Source organism: Salvelinus alpinus, chromosome 27 (assembly GCF_045679555.1).
Source record: "Salvelinus alpinus chromosome 27, SLU_Salpinus.1, whole genome shotgun sequence".
Taxonomy (NCBI): Eukaryota; Metazoa; Chordata; class Actinopteri; order Salmoniformes; family Salmonidae; genus Salvelinus; species Salvelinus alpinus.
In genome coordinates, this window is record NC_092112.1 from 12,451,180 (window position 1) to 12,474,839 (window position 23,660).

General features: G+C 40.5%; 1 protein-coding gene across 1 annotated transcript; it reads left to right on the plus strand.

Annotated features, from left to right (window-relative positions):
* The first annotated feature begins 9,674 nt into the window (after positions 1-9,674).
* Positions 9,675-23,284, plus strand: LOC139555810 (hepatic sodium/bile acid cotransporter-like). The gene is made up of 6 exons (XM_071369208.1): positions 9,675-9,894; positions 10,068-10,154; positions 10,916-11,028; positions 22,045-22,249; positions 22,545-22,729; positions 22,887-23,284. Exons 1-6 carry the CDS (start codon positions 9,691-9,693, stop codon positions 23,101-23,103), a joined length of 1,011 nt encoding a protein of 336 aa, XP_071225309.1. The 5' UTR covers positions 9,675-9,690; the 3' UTR covers positions 23,104-23,284.
* Positions 23,285-23,660: the final 376 nt, after the last annotated feature.

Genomic DNA, 23,660 nt, shown 5'->3' on the forward strand with positions numbered 1-23,660 from the left:
AGCAAGGAGTCATCATGCCAGGTAGTCCTGAGGCATGGTCCTCGGGCTCAGGACCTCCGAGAGAGAGAAAGAAAGAGAGAAAGAGAGAATTAGAGAGAGGATACTTAAATTCACACAGGACACCGGATAAGACAGGAGAAGTACTCCAGATATAACAGACTGATCCTAGCCCCCCGACACATAAACTACTGCAGCATAAATACTGGAGGCTGAGACAGGAGGGGTCAGGAGACACTGTGGCCCCATCCGATGATACCCCCGGACAGGGCCAAACAGGAAGGATAAAACCCCACCCACTTTGCCAAAGCACAGCCCCCACACCACTAGAGGGATATCTTCAACCACCAACTTACCATCCTGAGACAAGGCCGAGTATAGCCCACAAAGATCTCCGCCACGGCACAACCCAAGGGGGGGCGCCAACCCAGACAGGAAGATCACGTCAGTGACTCAACCCACTCAAGTGACGCACCCCTCCTAGGGACGGCATGAAAGAGCACCAGTAAGCCACTTCAATACTATACTACACGGCACTACAATACCTCACTACACTTCAGTACTATACTACACTACAATACTACACTACTATACTACACTACAATACATCACTACACTTCAATACTATACTACAATACAATACCTCACTACACTACAATACTACACTACAATACAATACAATACCTCACTACACTACAATACTACACTACAATAAAATAACCCACTACACTGCAATACTACACCACACAACAATACAACACCCCACTACACCACACCACTATACTACACTACAATACTACACCACACCACAATACTAAGCGATACCACAATACCTCACCACACTTCAGTACTATACTACACTACAACCTACACTACACTACAATACAATACCTCACTACACCACAATACTACACTACACTAAAATAACCCACTACACCACAATACTACACTACAATACAATACCCCACTACACCACAATACTACACTACACTACAATAAAATACCCCACTACACCACACTACTATACTACACCACAATACTACACCACACTACAGTACTACACCACAATACTACACTACACTACAATACAATACCCCACTACACCACAATACTACACTACACTACAATAAAATACCCCACTGCGCCACACTACTATACTACACTACACTACACTACACTACACTACACTACACTACACTACACTACACCACCACAATACTACGCAATAACACAATACTCACCACAATACAATACTACACTATACTACAATACCTCGCTGTAGTTCAATACTATACTACACTACAATACCTCACCACAATTCAATACTTTACTACACTGTAATACTACATCACAATACTGCGCCATACTACAATGCTACACTATACTACAATACCTCACTACACTTCAGTACTGTACTACACTACAATACCTCACCTCACCACACTTCAATACTGTACTACACCACAATACTGCACCGCAATACTACACCGCGATACTACACTGCAATACTACACTATACTACACTACAATACTACACCGCAATACGCTACAATACACCACAATACTACACAACAATACTATACGACACTACGCTACAATACACCACAATACACTACAATACTTCACCACAACACAATGCCACACTATACTACACTACACTACAATACTATACTATACTATACTACACTACAATACCACACTACATTGCGGTAATACACTGCACTAGAATACTACACTACGCTACAATACTACAATACACTACAGTGCTACACTACAGGACTACACTATACTGCACTGTCACACTATGTAATACTACACCACATTACTACACTGCACTACAATACTACACTACACTACAGTAATACACTGCACTACAATGCCACACTACAATACTACAATACTACACTGCGATACTGCGCTACATTACAGTAATACACTGCACTACAATACCACACTTCACTACAATACCACACTGTAATACTACACTACAATACAATACTACACCACATTACACTACAAATAACCTCTCCCTCAATGTCAACAAAATGAAGGAGCTGATCGTGGATTTCAGGAAACAGCAGAGAGAACACACCCCCATCCACATCGACGGGACCGCAGTGGAGAAGCTATAGAGCTTCAAGTTCCTCGGCATACACATCACTGACAATCTGAAATGCTTCACCCACACAGACAGTGTGGTGAAGAAGGCGCAACAGGCTATATCACCGCCTGGTATGGCAACTGCACTGCCCGCACCCACAGTGAGAGGGTGGTGCGGTCTGCCCAACAAATCCCCGGAAGCACTACCTGCCCTCAAGGACATCAACCAAATCAAATCAAATCAAATCAAATTGTATTGGTCACATACACATGGTTAGCAGATGTTATTGCGAGTGTAGCGAAATGCTTGTGCTTCTAGTTCCAACAGGCTGTATCACAGCCTGGTACGGCAACTGCACCGCCCACAACCGCAAGGTTCTCCAGAGGGTGGTGCGGTCTGCACAGCGCGTCACCGGGGGCGACCTACCTGCCCTCTAGGACACCTCCAGCACCTGATGTCACAGGAAGGCCAAAAAGATCATCAAGGACATCAACCACCCGAGCCACTGCCTGTTCACCCCGCTATCATCCAGAAGGCGAGGTCAGTACAGGTGCATCAAAGCAGGGACCGAGAGACTGAAAAACAGCTTCTATCTCAAGGCCATCAGACTGTTAAATCACTAGCCGGCTACCACCCGGTTACTCAACCCTGCACCGTAGAGGCTGCTGCCCTATATACATAGACATGGAATCACTGGTCACTTTAATAATGGATCACTAGTCACTTTAATAATGTTTACATACTGCTTTACTCATCTCATATTTACACTACCGTTCAAAAGTTTGGTGTCACTTAGAAATGTCCTTGTTTTTTTAAAGAAAAGCACATTTTTGTCCATTAAAATAACATCAAATTGATCAGCAATACAGCGTAATGTTGTAAATGACTATTGTAGATGGAAACGGATGATTTTGCATGGAATATCTACAGAGGGTCATTATCAGCAACCATCACTCCTGTGTTCCAATGGCACGTTGTGTTAGCTAATCCAAGTTTATCATTTTAAAAGGCTAATTGAGCATCAGAAAAGCCTTTTGCAATTATGATAGCACAGCTGAAAACTGTTGTTCTGATTAAAGAAGCAATAAAACTGGCCTTCTTTAGACTAGTTGAGTATCTGGAGCATCAACATTTGTGGGTTCGATTACAGGCTCAAAATGGCCAGAAACAAAGAACTTTCTTCTGAAACTCGTCAGTCTATTCTTGTTCTGAGAAATGAAGACTATTCCATACGAGAAATTGCCAAGAAACTGAAGATCTCGTACTGCTCCCTTCACAGAACAGTGTAAACTGTCTTTAACCAGAATAGAAAGAGGAGTGGGAGGCCCCGGTGCACAACTGAGCAAGAGGACAAGTACATTAGAGTGTCTAGTTTGAGAAAAAGACACCTCACAAGTCCTCAAATGGCAGCTTCATGAAATAGTACCCGCAAAACTCCAGTCTCAACATCAACAGTGAAGAGGCGACTCCGGGATGCTGGCCTTCTATTTTAATTTGAATAGACAAAAAATGTGCTTTTCATTCAAAAACAAGGACATTTCTAAGTGACCCCAAACTTTTGAACGGTAGTGTATATACTGTATTATATTCTACTGTATTGTAGTCAATGCCACTCTGACACTTCTCATCCTAACATTTATATATTTCTTAATTCCATTATTTCACGTTTAGATTGGTGTGTATTGTTGTAAAATGTTTAATATTACTGCACTGTTGTAGCTAGGAACACAAGCATTTTGCTACACCCGCAATAACATCTGCTAAATATGTGTATGTGCCCAATACAATTTGATTTGATTTGATTTGAATATTGCAATGCACTACAATACAAAACTACACTACAATACTACAATACTGCACGACAATACTACACTGCACTACAATACTACACTACAACACTACACTGCACAACAATACTACACAACACTACAATAGCACACTACAATACTACACTACAATACTGCACTGTGCCACAATACTACACTACACTACAAAACTAGACTACACTACAATACTACACAATACTACACCGCACTACAAAACTAGACTACACTACAATACTACACTATGCTACACGGCACTACAACACTAGACTACACTACAATACTACACTATACTACACTACAATACTACACTGTACTACAATTGTACACTGCACCACAATACTGCACTGTACTGCAATACTACACTGCGCTATAATGCTACACTACAATACTGCACTGCACTACAATACTACACTACAGTACTACACTATACTTCACAACAGTACTACAATAAACTACAATACCACACTACAATATTACACTACACTACAATATTACAATACACTACAATACACTACAATAGTACACTGTACTACAATATGTTTTCCATTTTAGGATTTCTTAAACTCACACACACGCACGCACGCACACACGCACGCACGCACGCACGCACGCACGCACGCACGCACGCACACACACACACACACACACACACACACACACACACACCTGACTGGACCCATCCCAATAATGTGAGAAAGGATCTGATATGCATTGCAGAAGGGAGACAGCAGAGATAAGAGGAACAGGTGAGGGGAGGAGGACAGAATACTCCCCGTTCAGAAGACTGCTTCACAGACAGATATATTTACTACTCTCACTCTGGCAATAATTAGCCACATTAGAACAAGGATACACTTTAAAGTCTGTGGTCCACGCAGAACGACTTCATTTAACAACACAGAAACCACAGAGAGGAAAGACCACAGACAGGAAAGACCACAGAAGGAATATCCACATTCTCCTAAAAGGTAAGACAATACCCTAAATATGGTCTTGATTGTTATAAAGTTGTATTAGAGTATTTAGTAGGACTTAGATAGACTCATCATTTCACTACATTTTCAGAGGAGAAATACAGTGTAGTGTGAAATGTGTGGTAAAGAGGCCCACTGTGAAGAAGCACACTGTGAAGTGGCCCACCGTAAAGAGACCCACTGTGAAAAGGTCCACTGTGAAGAGGTCCACTGTGAAGTGGTCCACTGTGAAGAGGTATAATGTAAAAAGGTCCACTGTGAAGCGGTATAATGTAAAGGGGTCCACTGTGAAGAGGTATAATGTAAAGAGGTCCACTGTGAAGAGGTCCACTGTGAAGAGGTATAATGTAAAAAGGTCCACTGTGAAGCGGTATAATGTAAAGGGGTCCACTGTGAAGAGGTATAATGTAAAGAGGTCCACTGTGAAGAGGTATAATGTAAAGAGGTCCACTGTGAAGGGGTATAATGTAAAGAGGTCCACTGTGAAGAGATCCAATGTGAAGAGGTATAAGGTAAAGAGGCCCACTGTGAAGAGGTATAATGTAAAGAGGTCCACTGTGAAGAGGTCCACTGTGAAGAGGCCCACTGTGAAGAGGTCCACTGTGAAGAGGCCCAATGTGAAGGGGTATAATGTAAAGAGGTCTAAAATTAGGTTTGCTATCTGGAGGGATGACCATATACCATGACCATATACCATGACCAAATACCATGACCATATACCATGACCATATACCATGATCATATACCATGATCATATACCATGACCATATACCATTACCAAATACCATGACCATATACCATGATCATATACCATATACCATGACCATATACCATGACCATATACCATGACCATATACCATGACCATATACCATGACCATATACCATGAGCATATACCATGAGCATATACCATGACCATATACCATATACCATATACCATGACCATATACCATATACCATATACCATATACCATATACCATGACCATATACCATGACCATATACCATGACCATATACCATGATCATATACCATGATCATATACCATATACCATGACCATATACCATGACCATATACCATGACCATATACCATGACCATATACCATGACCATATACCATGACCATATACCATGATCATATACCATGACCATATACCATGACCATATACCATGACCATATACCATGATCATATACCATATACCATGACCATATACCATGATCATATACCATATACCATATACCATATACCATGCATTCAAACGAACGTAGCTCCTGCCAACTGTTCCCATTGTAAAAAAAAAAAAAAAACATTCTAAAACATCCAAGAGCTTCTTCCTTTAGCCGTTGAACACTTTTTAACACTCGAACACACCTGCACAAGACTTTGGCACAAGTTGTGTGTGTGGATCCCTTTTAAAGTGTCCCATCGTATTGAAATTACAATTCTAAGAGTATGCATGAATAAGAATTCAAACTCTGATTGACTGCTATCCATAGGAGAGTTGTTCTAGGTAGTTCTCGTGTGTTTAAACAGTATGTGAACACAGGCCGTAGGCAGCAATACTAAGCCTCACTCACAAAAGTGGAAGGGAGGATGTGGTAGAGATATGTAGAGAGTTGGGGACATGAGATGAGCAGCTTGGCATCGAAGCCGAAGAAGTGTGATGTTGGAAGGTGCTGTGAGGTGGGAAAGTAAAGGCAGCAGGCAAACATGCTGTACTGTCTCTGTAGGTTACAAATGTTGAGATGAAGACATGCAACTGACTGCAAAACTCATGCAGAAGCAACAAACAGCATTCAAAAAACTAAACATGCAATGGTTAGCTTAGAGATCATATGTGAGTATTAACTGCTGTAAATATCTTGTTTTATGTTGAAAATATCTTATTATCTGCTCTCATGCTTTCAGTGAGTTACAGCTTCACTTGTATCATTAAGCAATGACTTTTAGTCAATAGCATTTAAGGACTAAAGGACTTGAAGTTGAAGGAGTTCTGACACATAGGATTTACCAGACCGTTTAAAAAAGATATGTTATTAGTAAAAATGCTAATTAAAGCAGTATGTTTACTAGTGCCCACTACAATATCTCTCTCACTCTCTGTCTGTTTCTCTCTCCCTCTCTTTGTCTCTCTATCCCTCTCTTTGTCTCTCTCTCTCTCTCTCTCTCTCTCTCTCTCTCTCTCTCTCTCTCTCTCTCTCTCTCTCTCTCTCTCTCTCTCTCTCTCTCTCTCTCTCTCTCTCTCTCTCTCTCTCCATCTCTCTCTCTCTCTCTCTCCCACTCTCTCTCTCTCTCTCTCTCTCTCTCTCTCCCTATCTCTCTTTCTCCCTCTCTCTCCATCTCTCTCTCTCTCTTCCTCACTCTCCCTCTCTCTCTCTCTCTCTCTCTCCCTCTCTCTCTCTCAATTCAATTCAATTCAATTCAATTCAAGGGGCTTTATTGGCATGGGAAACATGTGTTAACATTGCCAAAGCAAGTGAGGTAGATATTATACAAAAGTGAAATAAACAATACAAATTAACAGTAAACATTACACATACAGAAGTTTCAAAACAATAAAGACATTACAAATGTTATATTATATATATACAGTGTTGTAACAATGTACAAATGGATAAAGCACACAAGTTAAAATAAATAAGCATAAATATGGGTTGTATTTACAATGGTGTTTGTTCTTCACTGGTTGCCCTTTTCTTGTGGCAACAGGTCACAAATCTTGCTGCTGTGATGGCACACTGTGGAATTTCTCCCAGTAGATATGGGAGTTTATCAAAATTGGATTTGTTTTCAAATTCTTTGTGGATCTGTGTAATCTGAGGGAAATATGTCTCTCTAATATGGTCATACATTGGGCAGGAGGTTAGGAAGTGCAGCTCAGTTTCCACCTCATTTTGTGGGCAGTGTGCACATAGCCTGTCTTCTCTTGAGAGCCATGTCTGCCTACGGCGGCCTTTCTCAATAGCAAGGCTATGCTCACTGAGTCTGTACATAGTCAAAGCTTTCCTTAAGTTTGGGTCAGTCACAGTGGTCAGGTATTCTGCCACTGTGTACTCTCTGTTTAGGGCCAAATAGCATTCTAGTTTGCTCTGTTTTTTTGTTAATTCTTTCCAATGTGTCAAGTAATTATCTTTTTGTTTTCTCATGATTTGGTTGGGTCTAATTGTGCTGTTGTCCTGGGGCTCTGTGGGGTGTGTTTGTGTTTGTGAACAGAGCCCTAGGACCAGCTTGCTTAGGGGACTCTTCTCCAAGTTCATCTCTCTGTAGGTGATGGCTTTGTTATGGAAGGTTTGGGAATCGCTTCCTTTTAGGTGGTTGTAGAATTTAACGGCTCTTTTCTGGATTTTGATAATTAGTGGGTATCGGCCTAATTCTGCTCTGCATGCATTATTTGGTGTTCTACGTTGTACACGGAGGATATTTTTGCAGAATTCTGCATGCAGAGTCTCAATTTGGTGTTTGTCCCATTTTGTGAAATCTTGGTTGGTGAGCGGACCCCAGACCTCACAACCATAAAGGGCAATGGGCTCTATGACTGATTCAAGTATTTTTAGCCAGATCCTAATTGGTATGTTGAAATTTATGTTCCTTTTGATGGCATAGAAGGCCCTTCTTGCCTTGTCTCTCAGATCGTTTACAGCTTTGTGGAAGTTACCTGTGGTGCTGATGTTTAGGCCGAGGTATGTATAGTTTTTTGTGTGCTCTAGGGCAACGGTGTCTAGATGGAATTTGTGGTCCTGGTGACTGGACCTTTTTTGGAACACCATTATTTTGGTCTTACTGAGATTTACTGTCAGGGCCCAGGTCTGACAGAATCTGTGCAGAAGATCTAGGTGCTGCTGTAGGCCCTCCTTGGTTGGTGACAGAAGCACCAGATCATCAGCAAACAGTAGACATTTGACTTCGGATTCTAGTAGGGTGAGACCGGGTGCTGCAGACTGTTCTAGTGCCCGCGCCAATTCGTTGATATATATGTTGAAGAGGGTGGGGCTTAAGCTGCATCCCTGTCTCACCCCACGACCCTGTGTGAAGAAATGTGTGTGTTTTTTGCCAATTTTAACCGCACACTTGTTGTTTGTGTACATGGATTTTATAATGTCGTATGTTTTACCCCCAACACCACTTTCCATCAATTTGTATAGCAGACCCTCATGCCAAATTGAGTCGAAGGCTTTTTTGAAATCAACAAAGCATGAGAAGACTTTGCCTTTGTTTTGGTTTGTTTGGTTGTCAATTAGGGTGTGTAGGGTGAATACATGGTCTGTTGTACGGTAATTTGGTAAAAAGCCAATTTGACATTTGCTCAGTACATTGTTTTCATTGAGGAAATGTACGAGTCTGCTGTTAATGATAATGCAGAGGATTTTCCCAAGGTTACTGTTGACGCATTCTCTCTCTCACTCTCTCCGTCTCTTTCTTTCTCTCTCTCTCTCTCTCTCTCTCTCTCTCTCTCTCTCTCTCTCTCTCTCTCTCTTTCTCCCTCTCTCTCCTTCTCTCTCCATCTCTCTCTCTCTCTCCTTCTCTCTTCATCTCTCTCTCTCTCTCTCTCTCTCTCTCTCTCTCTCTCTCTCTCTCTCTCTCTCTCTCTCTCCCTCTCTCTCTCTCTCTCTCTCTCTCTCTCTCTCTCTCTCTCTCTCTCTCTCTCTCTCTCTCTCTCTCTATCTCTCTATCTCTCTTTCTCCCTCTCTCTCCCTCTCTCTCCATCTCTCTCTCTCTTCCTCACTCTCCCTCTCTCTCTCCCTCTCTCTCCCTCTCTGTCTCTCTCTCAAAGGCTCCGAGCAGAGACGATACAAATGGAAGATCCCATTGACACCGCCATGGCCATGTTCTCTGATCAGTACCTGTCGTCCAATGACAGTTTACTATTCAACATCACTCCAACCCATTTCCCCCGCCTGCCACCCATAATAGACCAGGCCATCAGCATCACCACCATAGTGATCCTCTTCATCACCATGGTTTCACTGGGCTGTACCATGGAGGTGCACAAGATCAAGGTCCTGATGATGCTCATCTCTAGTTTCCGGTTGTTTCAGACTTTTTGGAGTTATCTTCCTCCTGTTATGTGATGTTTTTTGTTGCCGTGATTAAAGAAGTTTTCGGGTTTGTGAAATGTATACAAATAAAATATTATATTCATAATATTAATGTTGTTTATTATTCTCTAAAGGCCCACATCCTGAAACCAAAAGGAGTAGCCATCGCATTGGTGGCCCAGTTTGGAGTAATGCCCCTCACTGCCTTCTCATTGGCTAAGGTTAGTATCTCTCATTGGCTAAGGTTAGTATCTCTCATTGGCTAAGGTTAGTATCTCTCATTGGCTAAGGGTAGTATCTCTCATTGGCTAAGGTTAGTATCTCTCATTGGCTAAGGTTAGTATCTCTCATTGGCTAAGGGTAGTATCTCTCATTGGCTAAGGTTAGTGTCTCTCATTGGCTAAGGTTAGTATCTCTCATTGGCTAAGGTTAGTATCTCTCATTGGCTAAGGTTAGTATCACTCATTGGCTAAGGTTAGTGTCTCTCATTGGCTGAGGTTAATATCTTTCATTGGCTAAGGTTAGTATCTCTCATTGGCTAAGGTTAGTATCTCTCATTGGCTAAGGTTACTGTCTCTCATTGGCTAAGGTTATAATCGCTCATTGGCTAAGGTTAGTATCTCTCATTGGCTAAGGTTAGTGTCTCTCATTGGCTAAGGTTAATATCTCTCATTGGCTAAGGTTAATATCTCTCATTGGCTAAAGTTAGTATCTCTCATTGGCTAAGGTTAGTATTTCTCATTGGCTAGGGTTAGTGTTTCTCATTGGCTAAGGTTAGTATTTCTCATTGGCTAAGGTTAGTATCTCTCATTGGCTAAGGTTAGTATCTTTCATTGGCTAAGGTTAGTATTTCCATAGCTGTCTTGGCATTGTTGTCTTGGCGTTCTACAGTCTGGTTCCCAGGCCTTCAGGAATGGCAGGACAGGACCATGCTAAGCTGTTTAGTGTAGCCTCAGGTGTATGTCCTGTCCTGTGCCTTCAGGTGTTACAGCTGGGACCGGTAGAGGCTGTAGTGGTGCTGATCTGTGGATGCTGTCCAGGGGGAAGCCTCTCCAATATATTGGCCCTGTCTCTGAAGGGAGACATGAACCTAAGGTACATATACAGCTCTCTACATTCATCTATTCAGACACTACTTTAATCTATTCTCATTATAAAATGTGTAAAATAAGCTTGAGAGGAATCATATTGTTTCCAAGTGGGTCTCGAGACAATGCTTCCTCTAATCATTATGTAGATTTCCTAGGGTGAAATAAAGGGTTAATGACCTGACGGCTAAACCTAAAAGGTGGGATGGATGGTGTGTGTGTCTGGGGGTATATACTATTTATATAATAATAGTTTTATGATCGGGTCAGTGGTATGCAGGTCATTCAACTCTGTGCTACTCATATGGGGATAGATACAGTATGTACATTTATCAGTTAGTAAAATGCAGAATTATCATTGAGGCTGCTGAACGGAGCGCTTTGTCAATGCAATGGCATTTTACGTTGTTAATGGGTTCAATGACCTCGTACTGCTGAAGGCTACCAAATGAAGTGCTTTGTCAATGCATTGGCAATCACCTTATTATTAGCTAAGAGTTGAATGACCTTGATGTTATCGTGCTCTTGTATGTCCTGTTATTCCCCAATAATAACCAACCACACCCTGTCTTGTCCTGACTTATTGCTCAGACCAACATGGGTGGCTTGGTTACAGTACATTAGTGCCTTGCTAATCATGGTAATCACCCCATTAGTACAGAGTTGAATGCCCTGAAATACACCAACCCAGATCATAAAACTATTATCATATTAATCCATATCCCCGTCAGACACACAGCAGCCATCCCACCTTTTAGTTTGAACCGGAACGTAAACTAACCCTTTTCTTTGCCACTTACACCTCGAACCAATACCATAACATAATTACCATACATATGAATCAATATCTTCAGACTCCCCATTCCACGTTTTATGCTACTTTTAACCGCCAGGTCGGTCATTCCCTGTTTTAGTTTCACACCGTATCTGGATCACCGTCATAAAGATGAAGCAACATCCAACAGGTTGATCGATGAAGCAACATCCAACAGGTTGATTAATGAAGCAACATCCAACAGGTTGATCGATGAAGCAACATCCAACAGGTTGATTAATGAAGCAACATCCAACAGGTTGATTAATGAAGCAACATCCAACAGGTTGATTAATGAAGCAACATCCAACAGGTTGATCGATGAAGCAACATCCAACAGGTTGATTAATGAAGCAACATCCAACAGGTTGATTAATGAAGCAACATCCAACAGGTTGATTAATGAAGCAACATCCAACAGGTTGATTAATGAAGCAACATCCAACAGGTTGATTAATGAAGCAACATCCAACAGGTTGATTAATGAAGCAACATCCAACAGGTTGATTAATGAAGCAACATCCAACAGGTTGATTAATGAAGCAACATCCAACAGGTTGATTAATGAAGCAACATCCAACAGGTTGATTAATGAAGCAACATCCAACAGGTTGATTAATGAAGCAACATCCAACAGGTTGATTAATGAAGCAACATCCAACAGGTTGATTAATGAAGCAACATCCAACAGGTTGATTAATGAAGAAACATCCAACAGGTTGATTAATGAAGCAACATCCAACAGGTTGATTAATGAAGCAACATCCAACAGGTTGATTAATGAAGCAACATCCAACAGGTTGATTAATGAAGCAACATCCAACAGGTTGATTAATGAAGCAACATCCAACAGGTTGATTAATGAAGCAACATCCAACAGGTTGACTAATGAAGCAACATCCAACAGGTTGATTAATGAAGCAACATCCAACAGGTTGACTAATGAAGCAACATCAAACAGGTTGATTAATGAAGCAACATCCAACAGGTTGATTAATGAAGCAACATCCAACAGGTTGATTGATGAAGCAACATCCAACAGGTTGATTAATGAAGCAACATCCAACAGGTTGATTAATGAAGCAACACCCAACAGGTTGATTAATGAAGCAACATCCAACAGGTTGATCGATGAAGCAACATCCAACAGGTTGATTAATGAAGCAACATCCAACAGGTTGATTAATGAAGCAACACCCAACAGGTTGATTAATGAAGCAACACCCAACAGGTTGATTGATGAAGTAACATCCAACAGGTTGATCAATGAAGCAACATCCAACAGGTTGATTAATGAAGCAACATCCAACAGGTTGATTAATGAAGCAACATCCAACAGGTTGATTAATGAAGCAACACCCAACAGGTTGATTAATGAAGCAACATCCAACAGGTTGATTGATGAAGCAACATCCAACAGGTTGATTAATGAAGCAACATCCAACAGGTTGATTAATGAAGCAACATCCAACAGGTTGATTAATGAAGCAACATCCAACAGGTTGATTAATGAAGCAACATCCAACAGGTTGATCGATGAAGCAACATCCAACAGGTTGATTAATGAAGCAACATCCAACAGGTTGATTAATGAAGCAACATCCAACAGGTTGATTAATGAAGCAACATCCAACAGGTTGATTAATGAAGCAACATCCAACAGGTTGATCGATGAAGCAACATCCAACAGATTGATTAATGAAGCAACATCCAACAGGTTGATTAATGAAGCAACATCCAACAGGTTGATTAATGAAGCAACATCCAACAGGTTGATTAATGAAGCAACATCCAACAGGTTGATTAATGAAGCAACATCCAACAGGTTGATTAATGAAGCAACATCCAACAGGTTGATTAATGAAGCAACATCCAACAGGTTGATTAATGAAGCAACATCCAACAGGTTGATTAATGAAGAAACATCCAACAGGTTGATTAATGAAGCAACATCCAACAGGTTGATTAATGAAGCAACATCCAACAGGTTGATTAATGAAGCAACATCCAACAGGTTGATTAATGAAGCAACATCCAACAGGTTGATTAATGAAGCAACATCCAACAGGTTGATTAATGAAGCAACATCCAACAGGTTGACTAATGAAGCAACATCCAACAGGTTGATTAATGAAGCAACATCCAACAGGTTGACTAATGAAGCAACATCAAACAGGTTGATTAATGAAGCAACATCCAACAGGTTGATTAATGAAGCAACATCCAACAGGTTGATTGATGAAGCAACATCCAACAGGTTGATTAATGAAGCAACATCCAACAGGTTGATTAATGAAGCAACACCCAACAGGTTGATTAATGAAGCAACATCCAACAGGTTGATCGATGAAGCAACATCCAACAGGTTGATTAATGAAGCAACATCCAACAGGTTGATTAATGAAGCAACATCCAACAGGTTGATTAATGAAGCAACACCCAACAGGTTGATTAATGAAGCAACACCCAACAGGTTGATTGATGAAGTAACATCCAACAGGTTGATCAATGAAGCAACATCCAACAGGTTGATTAATGAAGCAACATCCAACAGGTTGATTAATGAAGCAACATCCAACAGGTTGATTAATGAAGCAACACCCAACAGGTTGATTAATGAAGCAACATCCAACAGGTTGATTGATGAAGCAACATCCAACAGGTTGATTAATGAAGCAACATCCAACAGGTTGATTAATGAAGCAACATCCAACAGGTTGATTAATGAAGCAACATCCAACAGGTTGATTAATGAAGCAACATCCAACAGGTTGATCGATGAAGCAACATCCAACAGGTTGATTAATGAAGCAACATCCAACAGGTTGATTAATGAAGCAACATCCAACAGGTTGATTAATGAAGCAACATCCAACAGGTTGATTAATGAAGCAACATCCAACAGGTTGATCGATGAAGCAACATCCAACAGATTGATTAATGAAGCAACATCCAACAGGTTGATTAATGAAGCAACATCCAACAGGTTGATTAATGAAGCAACATCCAACAGGTTGATTAATGAAGCAACATCCAACAGGTTGATTAATGAAGCAACATCCAACAGGTTGATTAATGAAGCAACATCCAACAGGTTGATTAATGAAGCAACATCCAACAGGTTGATTAATGAAGCAACATCCAACAGGTTGATTAATGAAGCAACATCCAACAGGTTGATTAATGAAGAAACATCCAACAGGTTGATTAATGAAGCAACATCCAACAGGTTGATTAATGAAGCAACATCCAACAGGTTGATTAATGAAGCAACATCCAACAGGTTGATTAATGAAGCAACATCCAACAGGTTGATTAACGAAGCAACATCCAACAGGTTGATTAACGAAGCAACATCCAACAGGTTGACTAATGAAGCAACATCCAACAGGTTGATTAATGAAGCAACATCCAACAGGTTGATTGATGAAGCAACATCCAACAGGTTGATTAATGAAGCAACATCCAACAGGTTGATTAATGAAGCAACATCCAACAGGTTGATTAATGAAGCAACATCCAACAGGTTGATTAATGAAGCAACATCCAACAGGTTGATTAATGAAGCAACACCCAACAGGTTGATTAATGAAGCAACATCCAACAGGTTGATTAATGAAGCAACATCCAACAGGTTGATTAATGAAGCAACACCCAACAGGTTGATTAATGAAGCAACATCCAACAGGTTGATCGATGAAGCAACATCCAACAGGTTGATTAATGAAGCAACATCCAACAGGTTGATTAATGAAGCAACACCCAACAGGTTGATTAATGAAGCAACATCCAACAGGTTGATCGATGAAGCAACATCCAACAGGTTGATTAATGAAGCAACATCCAACAGGTTGATTAATGAAGCAACACCCAACAGGTTGATTAATGAAGCAACACCCAACAGGTTGATTGAATGAAGCAACATCCAACAGGTTGATTAATGAAGCAACATCCAACAGGTTGATTAATGAAGCAACATCCAACAGGTTGATTAATGAAGCAACATCCAACAGGTTGATTAATGAAGCAACATCCAACAGGTTGATTAATGAAGCAACATCCAACAGGTTGATTAATGAAGCAACATCCAACAGGTTGATTAATGAAGCAACATCCAACAGGTTGATTAATGAAGCAACATCCAACAGGTTGATTAATGAAGCAACATCCAACAGGTTGATTAATGAAGCAACATCCAACAGGTTGATTAATGAAGCAACATCCAACAGGTTGATTAATGAAGCAACATCCAACAGGTTGATTAATGAAGCAACATCCAACAGGTTGATTAATGAAGCAACATCCAACAGGTTGATTAATGAAGCAACATCCAACAGGTTGATTAATGAAGCAACATCCAACAGGTTGATTAATGAAGCAACATCCAACAGGTTGATTAATGAAGCAACATCCAACAGGTTGATTAATGAAGCAACATCCAACAGGTTGATTAATGAAGCAACATCCAACAGGTTGATTAATGAAGCAACATCCAACAGGTTGATTAATGAAGCAACATCCAACAGGTTGATTAATGAAGCAACATCCAACAGGTTGATTAATGAAGCAACATCCAACAGGTTGATCGATGAAGCAACATCCAACAGGTTGATTAATGAAGCAACATCCAACAGGTTGATTAATGAAGCAACATCCAACAGGTTGATTAATGAAGCAACATCCAACAGGTTGATTAATGAAGCAACATCCAACAGGTTGATTATGAAGAACATCCAACAGGTTGATATGAAGCAACATCCAACAGGTTGATTAATGAAGCAACATCCAACAGGTTGATTAATGAAGCAACATCCAACAGGTTGATTAATGAAGCAACATCCAACAGGTTGATTAATGAAGCAACATCCAACAGGTTGATTGATGAAGCAACATCCAACAGGTTGATTAATGAAGCAACATCCAACAGGTTGATTAATGAAGCAACATCCAACAGGTTGATTAATGAAGCAACATCCAACAGGTTGATTAATGAAGCAACATCCAACAGGTTGATCGATGAAGCAACATCCAACAGGTTGATTAATGAAGCAACATCCAACAGGTTGATTAATGAAGCAACATCCAACAGGTTGATTAATGAAGCAACATCCAACAGGTTGATTAATGAAGCAACATCCAACAGGTTGATCGATGAAGCAACATCCAACAGATTGATTAATGAAGCAACATCCAACAGGTTGATTAATGAAGCAACATCCAACAGGTTGATTAATGAAGCAACATCCAACAGGTTGATTAATGAAGCAACATCCAACAGGTTGATTAATGAAGCAACATCCAACAGGTTGATTAATGAAGCAACATCCAACAGGTTGATTAATGAAGCAACATCCAACAGGTTGATTAATGGAGCAACATCCAACAGGTTGATTAATGAAGCAACATCCAACAGGTTGATTAATGAAGAAACATCCAACAGGTTGATTAATGAAGCAACATCCAACAGGTTGATTAATGAAGCAACATCCAACAGGTTGATTAATGAAGCAACATCCAACAGGTTGATTAATGAAGCAACATCCAACAGGTTGATTAACGAAGCAACATCCAACAGGTTGATTAACGAAGCAACATCCAACAGGTTGACTAATGAAGCAACATCCAACAGGTTGATTAATGAAGCAACATCCAACAGGTTGATTGATGAAGCAACATCCAACAGGTTGATTAATGAAGCAACATCCAACAGGTTGATTAATGAAGCAACATCCAACAGGTTGATTAATGAAGCAACATCCAACAGGTTGATTAATGAAGCAACATCCAACAGGTTGATTAATGAAGCAACACCCAACAGGTTGATTAATGAAGCAACATCCAACAGGTTGATTAATGAAGCAACATCCAACAGGTTGATTAATGAAGCAACACCCAACAGGTTGATTAATGAAGCAACATCCAACAGGTTGATCGATGAAGCAACATCCAACAGGTTGATTAATGAAGCAACATCCAACAGGTTGATTAATGAAGCAACACCCAACAGGTTGATTAATGAAGCAACATCCAACAGGTTGATCGATGAAGCAACATCCAACAGGTTGATTAATGAAGCAACATCCAACAGGTTGATTAATGAAGCAACACCCAACAGGTTGATTAATGAAGCAACACCCAACAGGTTGATTGATGAAGTAACATCCAACAGGTTGATCGATGAAGCAACATCCAACAGGTTGATTAATGAAGCAACATCCAACAGGTTGATTAATGAAGCAACATCCAACAGGTTGATTAATGAAGCAACATCCAACAGGTTGATTAATGAAGCAACATCCAACAGGTTGATTGATGAAGCAACATCCAACAGGTTGATTAATGAAGCAACATCCAACAGGTTGATTAATGAAGCAACATCCAACAGGTTGATTAATGAAGCAACATCCAACAGGTTGATTAATGAAGCAACATCCAACAGGTTGATTAATGAAGCAACATCCAACAGGTTGATTAATGAAGCAACATCCAACAGGTTGATTAATGAAGCAACATCCAACAGGTTGATTAATGAAGCAACATCCAACAGGTTGATTAATGAAGCAACATCCAACAGGTTGATTAATGAAGCAACATCCAACAGGTTGATTAATGAAGCAACATCCAACAGGTTGATTAATGAAGCAACATCCAACAAGTTGATTAATGAAGCAACATCCAACAGGTTGATTAATGAAGCAACATCCAACAGGTTGATTAATGAAGCAACATCCAACAGGTTGATTGATGAAGCAACATCCAACAGGTTGATTAATGAAGCAACATCCAACAGGTTGATTAATGAAGCAACATCCAACAGGTTGATTAATGAAGCAACATCCAACAGGTTGATCGATGAAGCAACATCCAACAGGTTGATTAATGAAGCAACATCCAACAGGTTGATTAATGAAGCAACATCCAACAGGTTGATTAATGAAGCAACATCCAACAGGTTGATTAATGAAGCAACATCCAACAGGTTGATCGATGAAGCAACATCCAACAGATTGATTAATGAAGCAACATCCAACAGGTTGATTAATGAAGCAACATCCAACAGGTTGATTAATGAAGCAACATCCAACAGGTTGATTAATGAAGCAACATCCAACAGGTTGATTAATGAAGCAACATCCAACAGGTTGATTAATGAAGCAACATCCAACAGGTTGATTAATGAAGCAACATCCAACAGGTTGATTAATGAAGCAACATCCAACAGGTTGATTAATGAAGCAACATCCAACAGGTTGATTAATGAAGCAACATCCAACAGGTTGATTAATGAAGCAACATCCAACAGGTTGATTAATGAAGAAACATCCAACAGGTTGATTAATGAAGCAACATCCAACAGGTTGATTAATGAAGCAACATCCAACAGGTTGATTAATGAAGCAACATCCAACAGGTTGATTAACGAAGCAACATCCAACAGGTTGATTAACGAAGCAACATCCAACAGGTTGATTAACGAAGCAACATCCAACAGGTTGACTAATGAAGCAACATCCAACAGGTTGATTAATGAAGCAACATCCAACAGGTTGATTGATGAAGCAACATCCAACAGGTTGATTAATGAAGCAACATCCAACAGGTTGATTAATGAAGCAACATCCAACAGGTTGATTAATGAAGCAACATCCAACAGGTTGATTAATGAAGCAACATCCAACAGGTTGATTAATGAAGCAACACCCAACAGGTTGATTAATGAAGCAACATCCAACAGGTTGATTAATGAAGCAACATCCAACAGGTTGATTAATGAAGCAACACCCAACAGGTTGATTAATGAAGCAACATCCAACAGGTTGATCGATGAAGCAACATCCAACAGGTTGATTAATGAAGCAACATCCAACAGGTTGATTAATGAAGCAACACCCAACAGGTTGATTAATGAAGCAACATCCAACAGGTTGATCGATGAAGCAACATCCAACAGGTTGATTAATGAAGCAACATCCAACAGGTTGATTAATGAAGCAACACCCAACAGGTTGATTAATGAAGCAACACCCAACAGGTTGATTGATGAAGTAACATCCAACAGGTTGATCGATGAAGCAACATCCAACAGGTTGATTAATGAAGCAACATCCAACAGGTTGATTAATGAAGCAACATCCAACAGGTTGATTAATGAAGCAACATCCAACAGGTTGATTAATGAAGCAACATCCAACAGGTTGATTGATGAAGCAACATCCAACAGGTTGATTAATGAAGCAACATCCAACAGGTTGATTAATGAAGCAACATCCAACAGGTTGATTAATGAAGCAACATCCAACAGGTTGATTAATGAAGCAACATCCAACAGGTTGATTAATGAAGCAACATCCAACAGGTTGATTAATGAAGCAACATCCAACAGGTTGATTAATGAAGCAACATCCAACAGGTTGATTAATGAAGCAACATCCAACAGGTTGATTAATGAAGCAACATCCAACAGGTTGATTAATGAAGCAACATCCAACAGGTTGATTAATGAAGCAACATCCAACAGGTTGATTAATGAAGCAACATCCAACAAGTTGATTAATGAAGCAACATCCAACAGGTTGATTAATTAAGCAACATCCAACAGGTTGATTAATGAAGCAACATCCAACAGGTTGATTGATGAAGCAACATCCAACAGGTTGATTAATGAAGCAACATCCAACAGGTTGATTAATGAAGCAACATCCAACAGGTTGATCGATGAAGCATCATCCAACAGGTTGATTAATGAAGCAACATCCAACAGGTTGATTAATGAAGCAACATCCAACAGGTTGATTAATGAAGCAACATCCAACAGGTTGATCGATGAAGCATGTACTTTGTGGTGTTACACATGCAATGCATTCTTTCTCTGTCTGACCCCAATATGTATTATCTGACAGGAAGTACTCTCCCAAATTTAAGCTTTCTGCCAATATCAGATATGTCATTGTCCTGGGAAATTTTCTTGTTACTTACAACCTCATGCTAATTACATTAGCCTACGTTAGCTCAACCGTCCCGTGGAAGGGACACCGATCCTGTAGAACTCAGACCTAGCAGTTATTGAACTCAGACCTAGCAGTTATTGAACTCAGACCTAGCAGTTATTGAACTCATACCTAGAAGTTATTGAACTCATACCTAGCAGTTATTGAACTCAGACCTAGCAGTTATTGAACTCATACCTAGAAGTTATTGAACTCATCCCTAGCAGTTATGTAATCCTAATTAGCAGTAATTTAACCCTAACTAGCACAGTCATTTAACCCTAACTAGCACAGTCATTTAACCCTAACTTACAGTCATTTAACCCTAACTTACAGTCATTTAACCCTAACGTAGAGTCATTTAACCCTAACTTACAGTTATTTAACCCTGACTAGCACAGTCATTTAACCCTAACGTAGAGTCATTTAACCCTAACTTGCAGTCATTTAACCCTGACTAGCACAGTCATTTAACCCTAACTTACAGTCATTTAACCCTAACTTACAGTCATTTAACCCTAACTTACAGTTATTTAACCCTAACTAGCACAGTTATTTGACCACAACTAGCAGTTATTTAACCTTAATTAGCACCGTTATTTAACCTTAATTAGCACAGTTATTTAACCTTAAATAGCACCGTTATTTAACCATAACTAGTACAGTTATTAAACCCTAACTAGCAGTGTAAGGCTGGCTCACAGAGATCCAGGTTCCAGATATTATGTTTGTATTACTTGAGGAAACCAATAATTACAGCTTCCTCCTCATTCAGCTACAGAAAAAGAGAAACTAGATAGGCACCGCTCAACAGAACAACAGGAAAGACAGTAATGAGATTACTGACACCAATGGAGTCATGTCAGGGTTTATGATAGCATGGCCAAAGCTATCTGTTGTTCCATGGTCACACTCATTATGTAATAATGAGCATGGTTCCTGATACCCTAAAAGCATGATAGCCAGGTCAGGCCGGTCGCACATTTAAACAAGTCTTTTTCAGTCAGTCTTGCCAGGTATAATATAAACACACACATACGTAACATCTCTCTCTCTCTCTCTCCCTCCGTCTACCTTTCTCCCTCTGTCTTTCTCCCTCTGTCTCTCTCTCTCTCCCTCCGTCTACCTCTCTCTCTCCCTCTCCCTCTATCTCCCTCTCTCTCTCTCTCTCCCTCTCTCTCCCTCTGTCTCTTTCTCCCTCTGTCTTTCCCTCTCTCCCCAGTATTGTGATGACTACCTGCTCTACAGTTCTAGCCCTGGGTATGATGCCACTGCTCCTCTACCTGTACTGCCAGGGCTTCTCCAACCTGGAGAGTGCTGTCCCCTACGCTAGCATCACTCTGACCCTGGTCATGACTCTGTTCCCCTGCGGCATCGGCATCCTCATCAATTACTACAGGCCACAGTACTCCAAGACTATTACTAAGGTAGAGTACAATACGCAGTACGCAGTACACAGTGGTACAGATCATCACTAAGGTAGAGTACAGTACACATTATACTTCAGTGCTCCAAGACCATCATTATGGCACGGAGCACACAGGTAATTGAATCGAGACCTGGGTCAAATACCCAAGTCAAACTGCGCTTAACTTTGAGTAATCCCAAAAGTGCAAATTACAAGCTAAACCAAGTGTACCCCAAAGGCTAATTTCAGTAGAGTATATAAAAGGATTATTCTCCTATTCTCAATTATTTTCCCTCTCTCTCTCCTCCCTTCAGGTTGGCCTGTCCCTCCTGTTGATGGCCACGGTGGTAATTGCCCTGTTGGTCAGCATGACCATAGGAGGGATGGATTTGATGCTGACCGTCCTGTCCCCTCCACTCATAGCCACCGCTGCCCTCATGCCCCTCATTGGCTACACCTTCGGATACGTCCTGTCATACCTCTTCAAACTCAACGGATCGTAAGTCATGGTGACGATAGTGTTGATAAGGATGTTATCTCTTTAGTAAAAAAACACTTTTAAAAAAAGAGAAAATACATAATACATTCCAGCTATAACTCCATGTCAATCAATCCGTTCAAGTTGTCCTTATTTGGACTTCCTTCCTGTTCCTCAGGGGGCGGAGGACCATCTCCATGGAGACAGGCTGTCAGAACATCCAGCTGTGTTCCACCATTTTGAAGGTGGCATTCCCTCCCGATGTGATTGGTCCCCTCTACCTATTCCCAATGGTCTACATAGTTTTTCAGGTGGGAGAGGCCTTACTGCTCATTGTCCTGTTCAGGGTTCACGAGAGGTTCTTCAAAACACCGAAGACAGGTAGGCTCGACTGACCCTGTTCGTGAGTGATACAGTTACAAGCACCTAGTCTGAGACCTAGATATCAGGTCACTTGTGACAAAAATGAATGGAGGTTCACACCTCAACTAGAAGGTTACCCCTGTCCAATATTTTTTTGTAAAATACTAAATTGATCCAAGATCAGCACTCCTACTCAGGGACGCTTTATGAATACAGGCCCAGTCTCCTACTCAAAGGTTGAAACCTACATTATTTGTCACAAGGGAAGACTGGAGGACCCAGTTAAATCTTAGCTGTCCAAATTATGGTCATTTTCTCAAGACAGCTGTGCTCCTCTCTCCATTCCAGAGAAGCAGGTGTACGAGGCAGTGGATGGAAATCAGATTGACATCAACTCAGTCTGAAATGGTGATGTCTACCAAGGATTCAGGCTCCCAAAACCTGATTATCTACCAGATTACAATGAGGATTTAACACCCAGTAACTGCACATACAATGACTCATGGCAGCAGGTGTTTTGAAGGTGGAGTGATTGTGCCTAATTGACTACACTGTATACAGGTGTAGAAGTGTATGTGGAATTAACTGA

Bases quoted from the DNA above. Each gene is read 5' to 3' on its own strand.
- LOC139555810 (XM_071369208.1), top strand. From the start codon at position 9,691: ATGGAAGATCCCATTGACACCGCCATGGCCATGTTCTCTGATCAGTAC. The intron at 22,250-22,544 runs GTAGAGTACAAT...TCCTCCCTTCAG, and splicing joins ACTCCAAGACTATTACTAAG to GTTGGCCTGTCCCTCCTGTT. The intron at 22,730-22,886 runs GTAAGTCATGGT...CCTGTTCCTCAG, and splicing joins CTCTTCAAACTCAACGGATC to GGGGCGGAGGACCATCTCCA.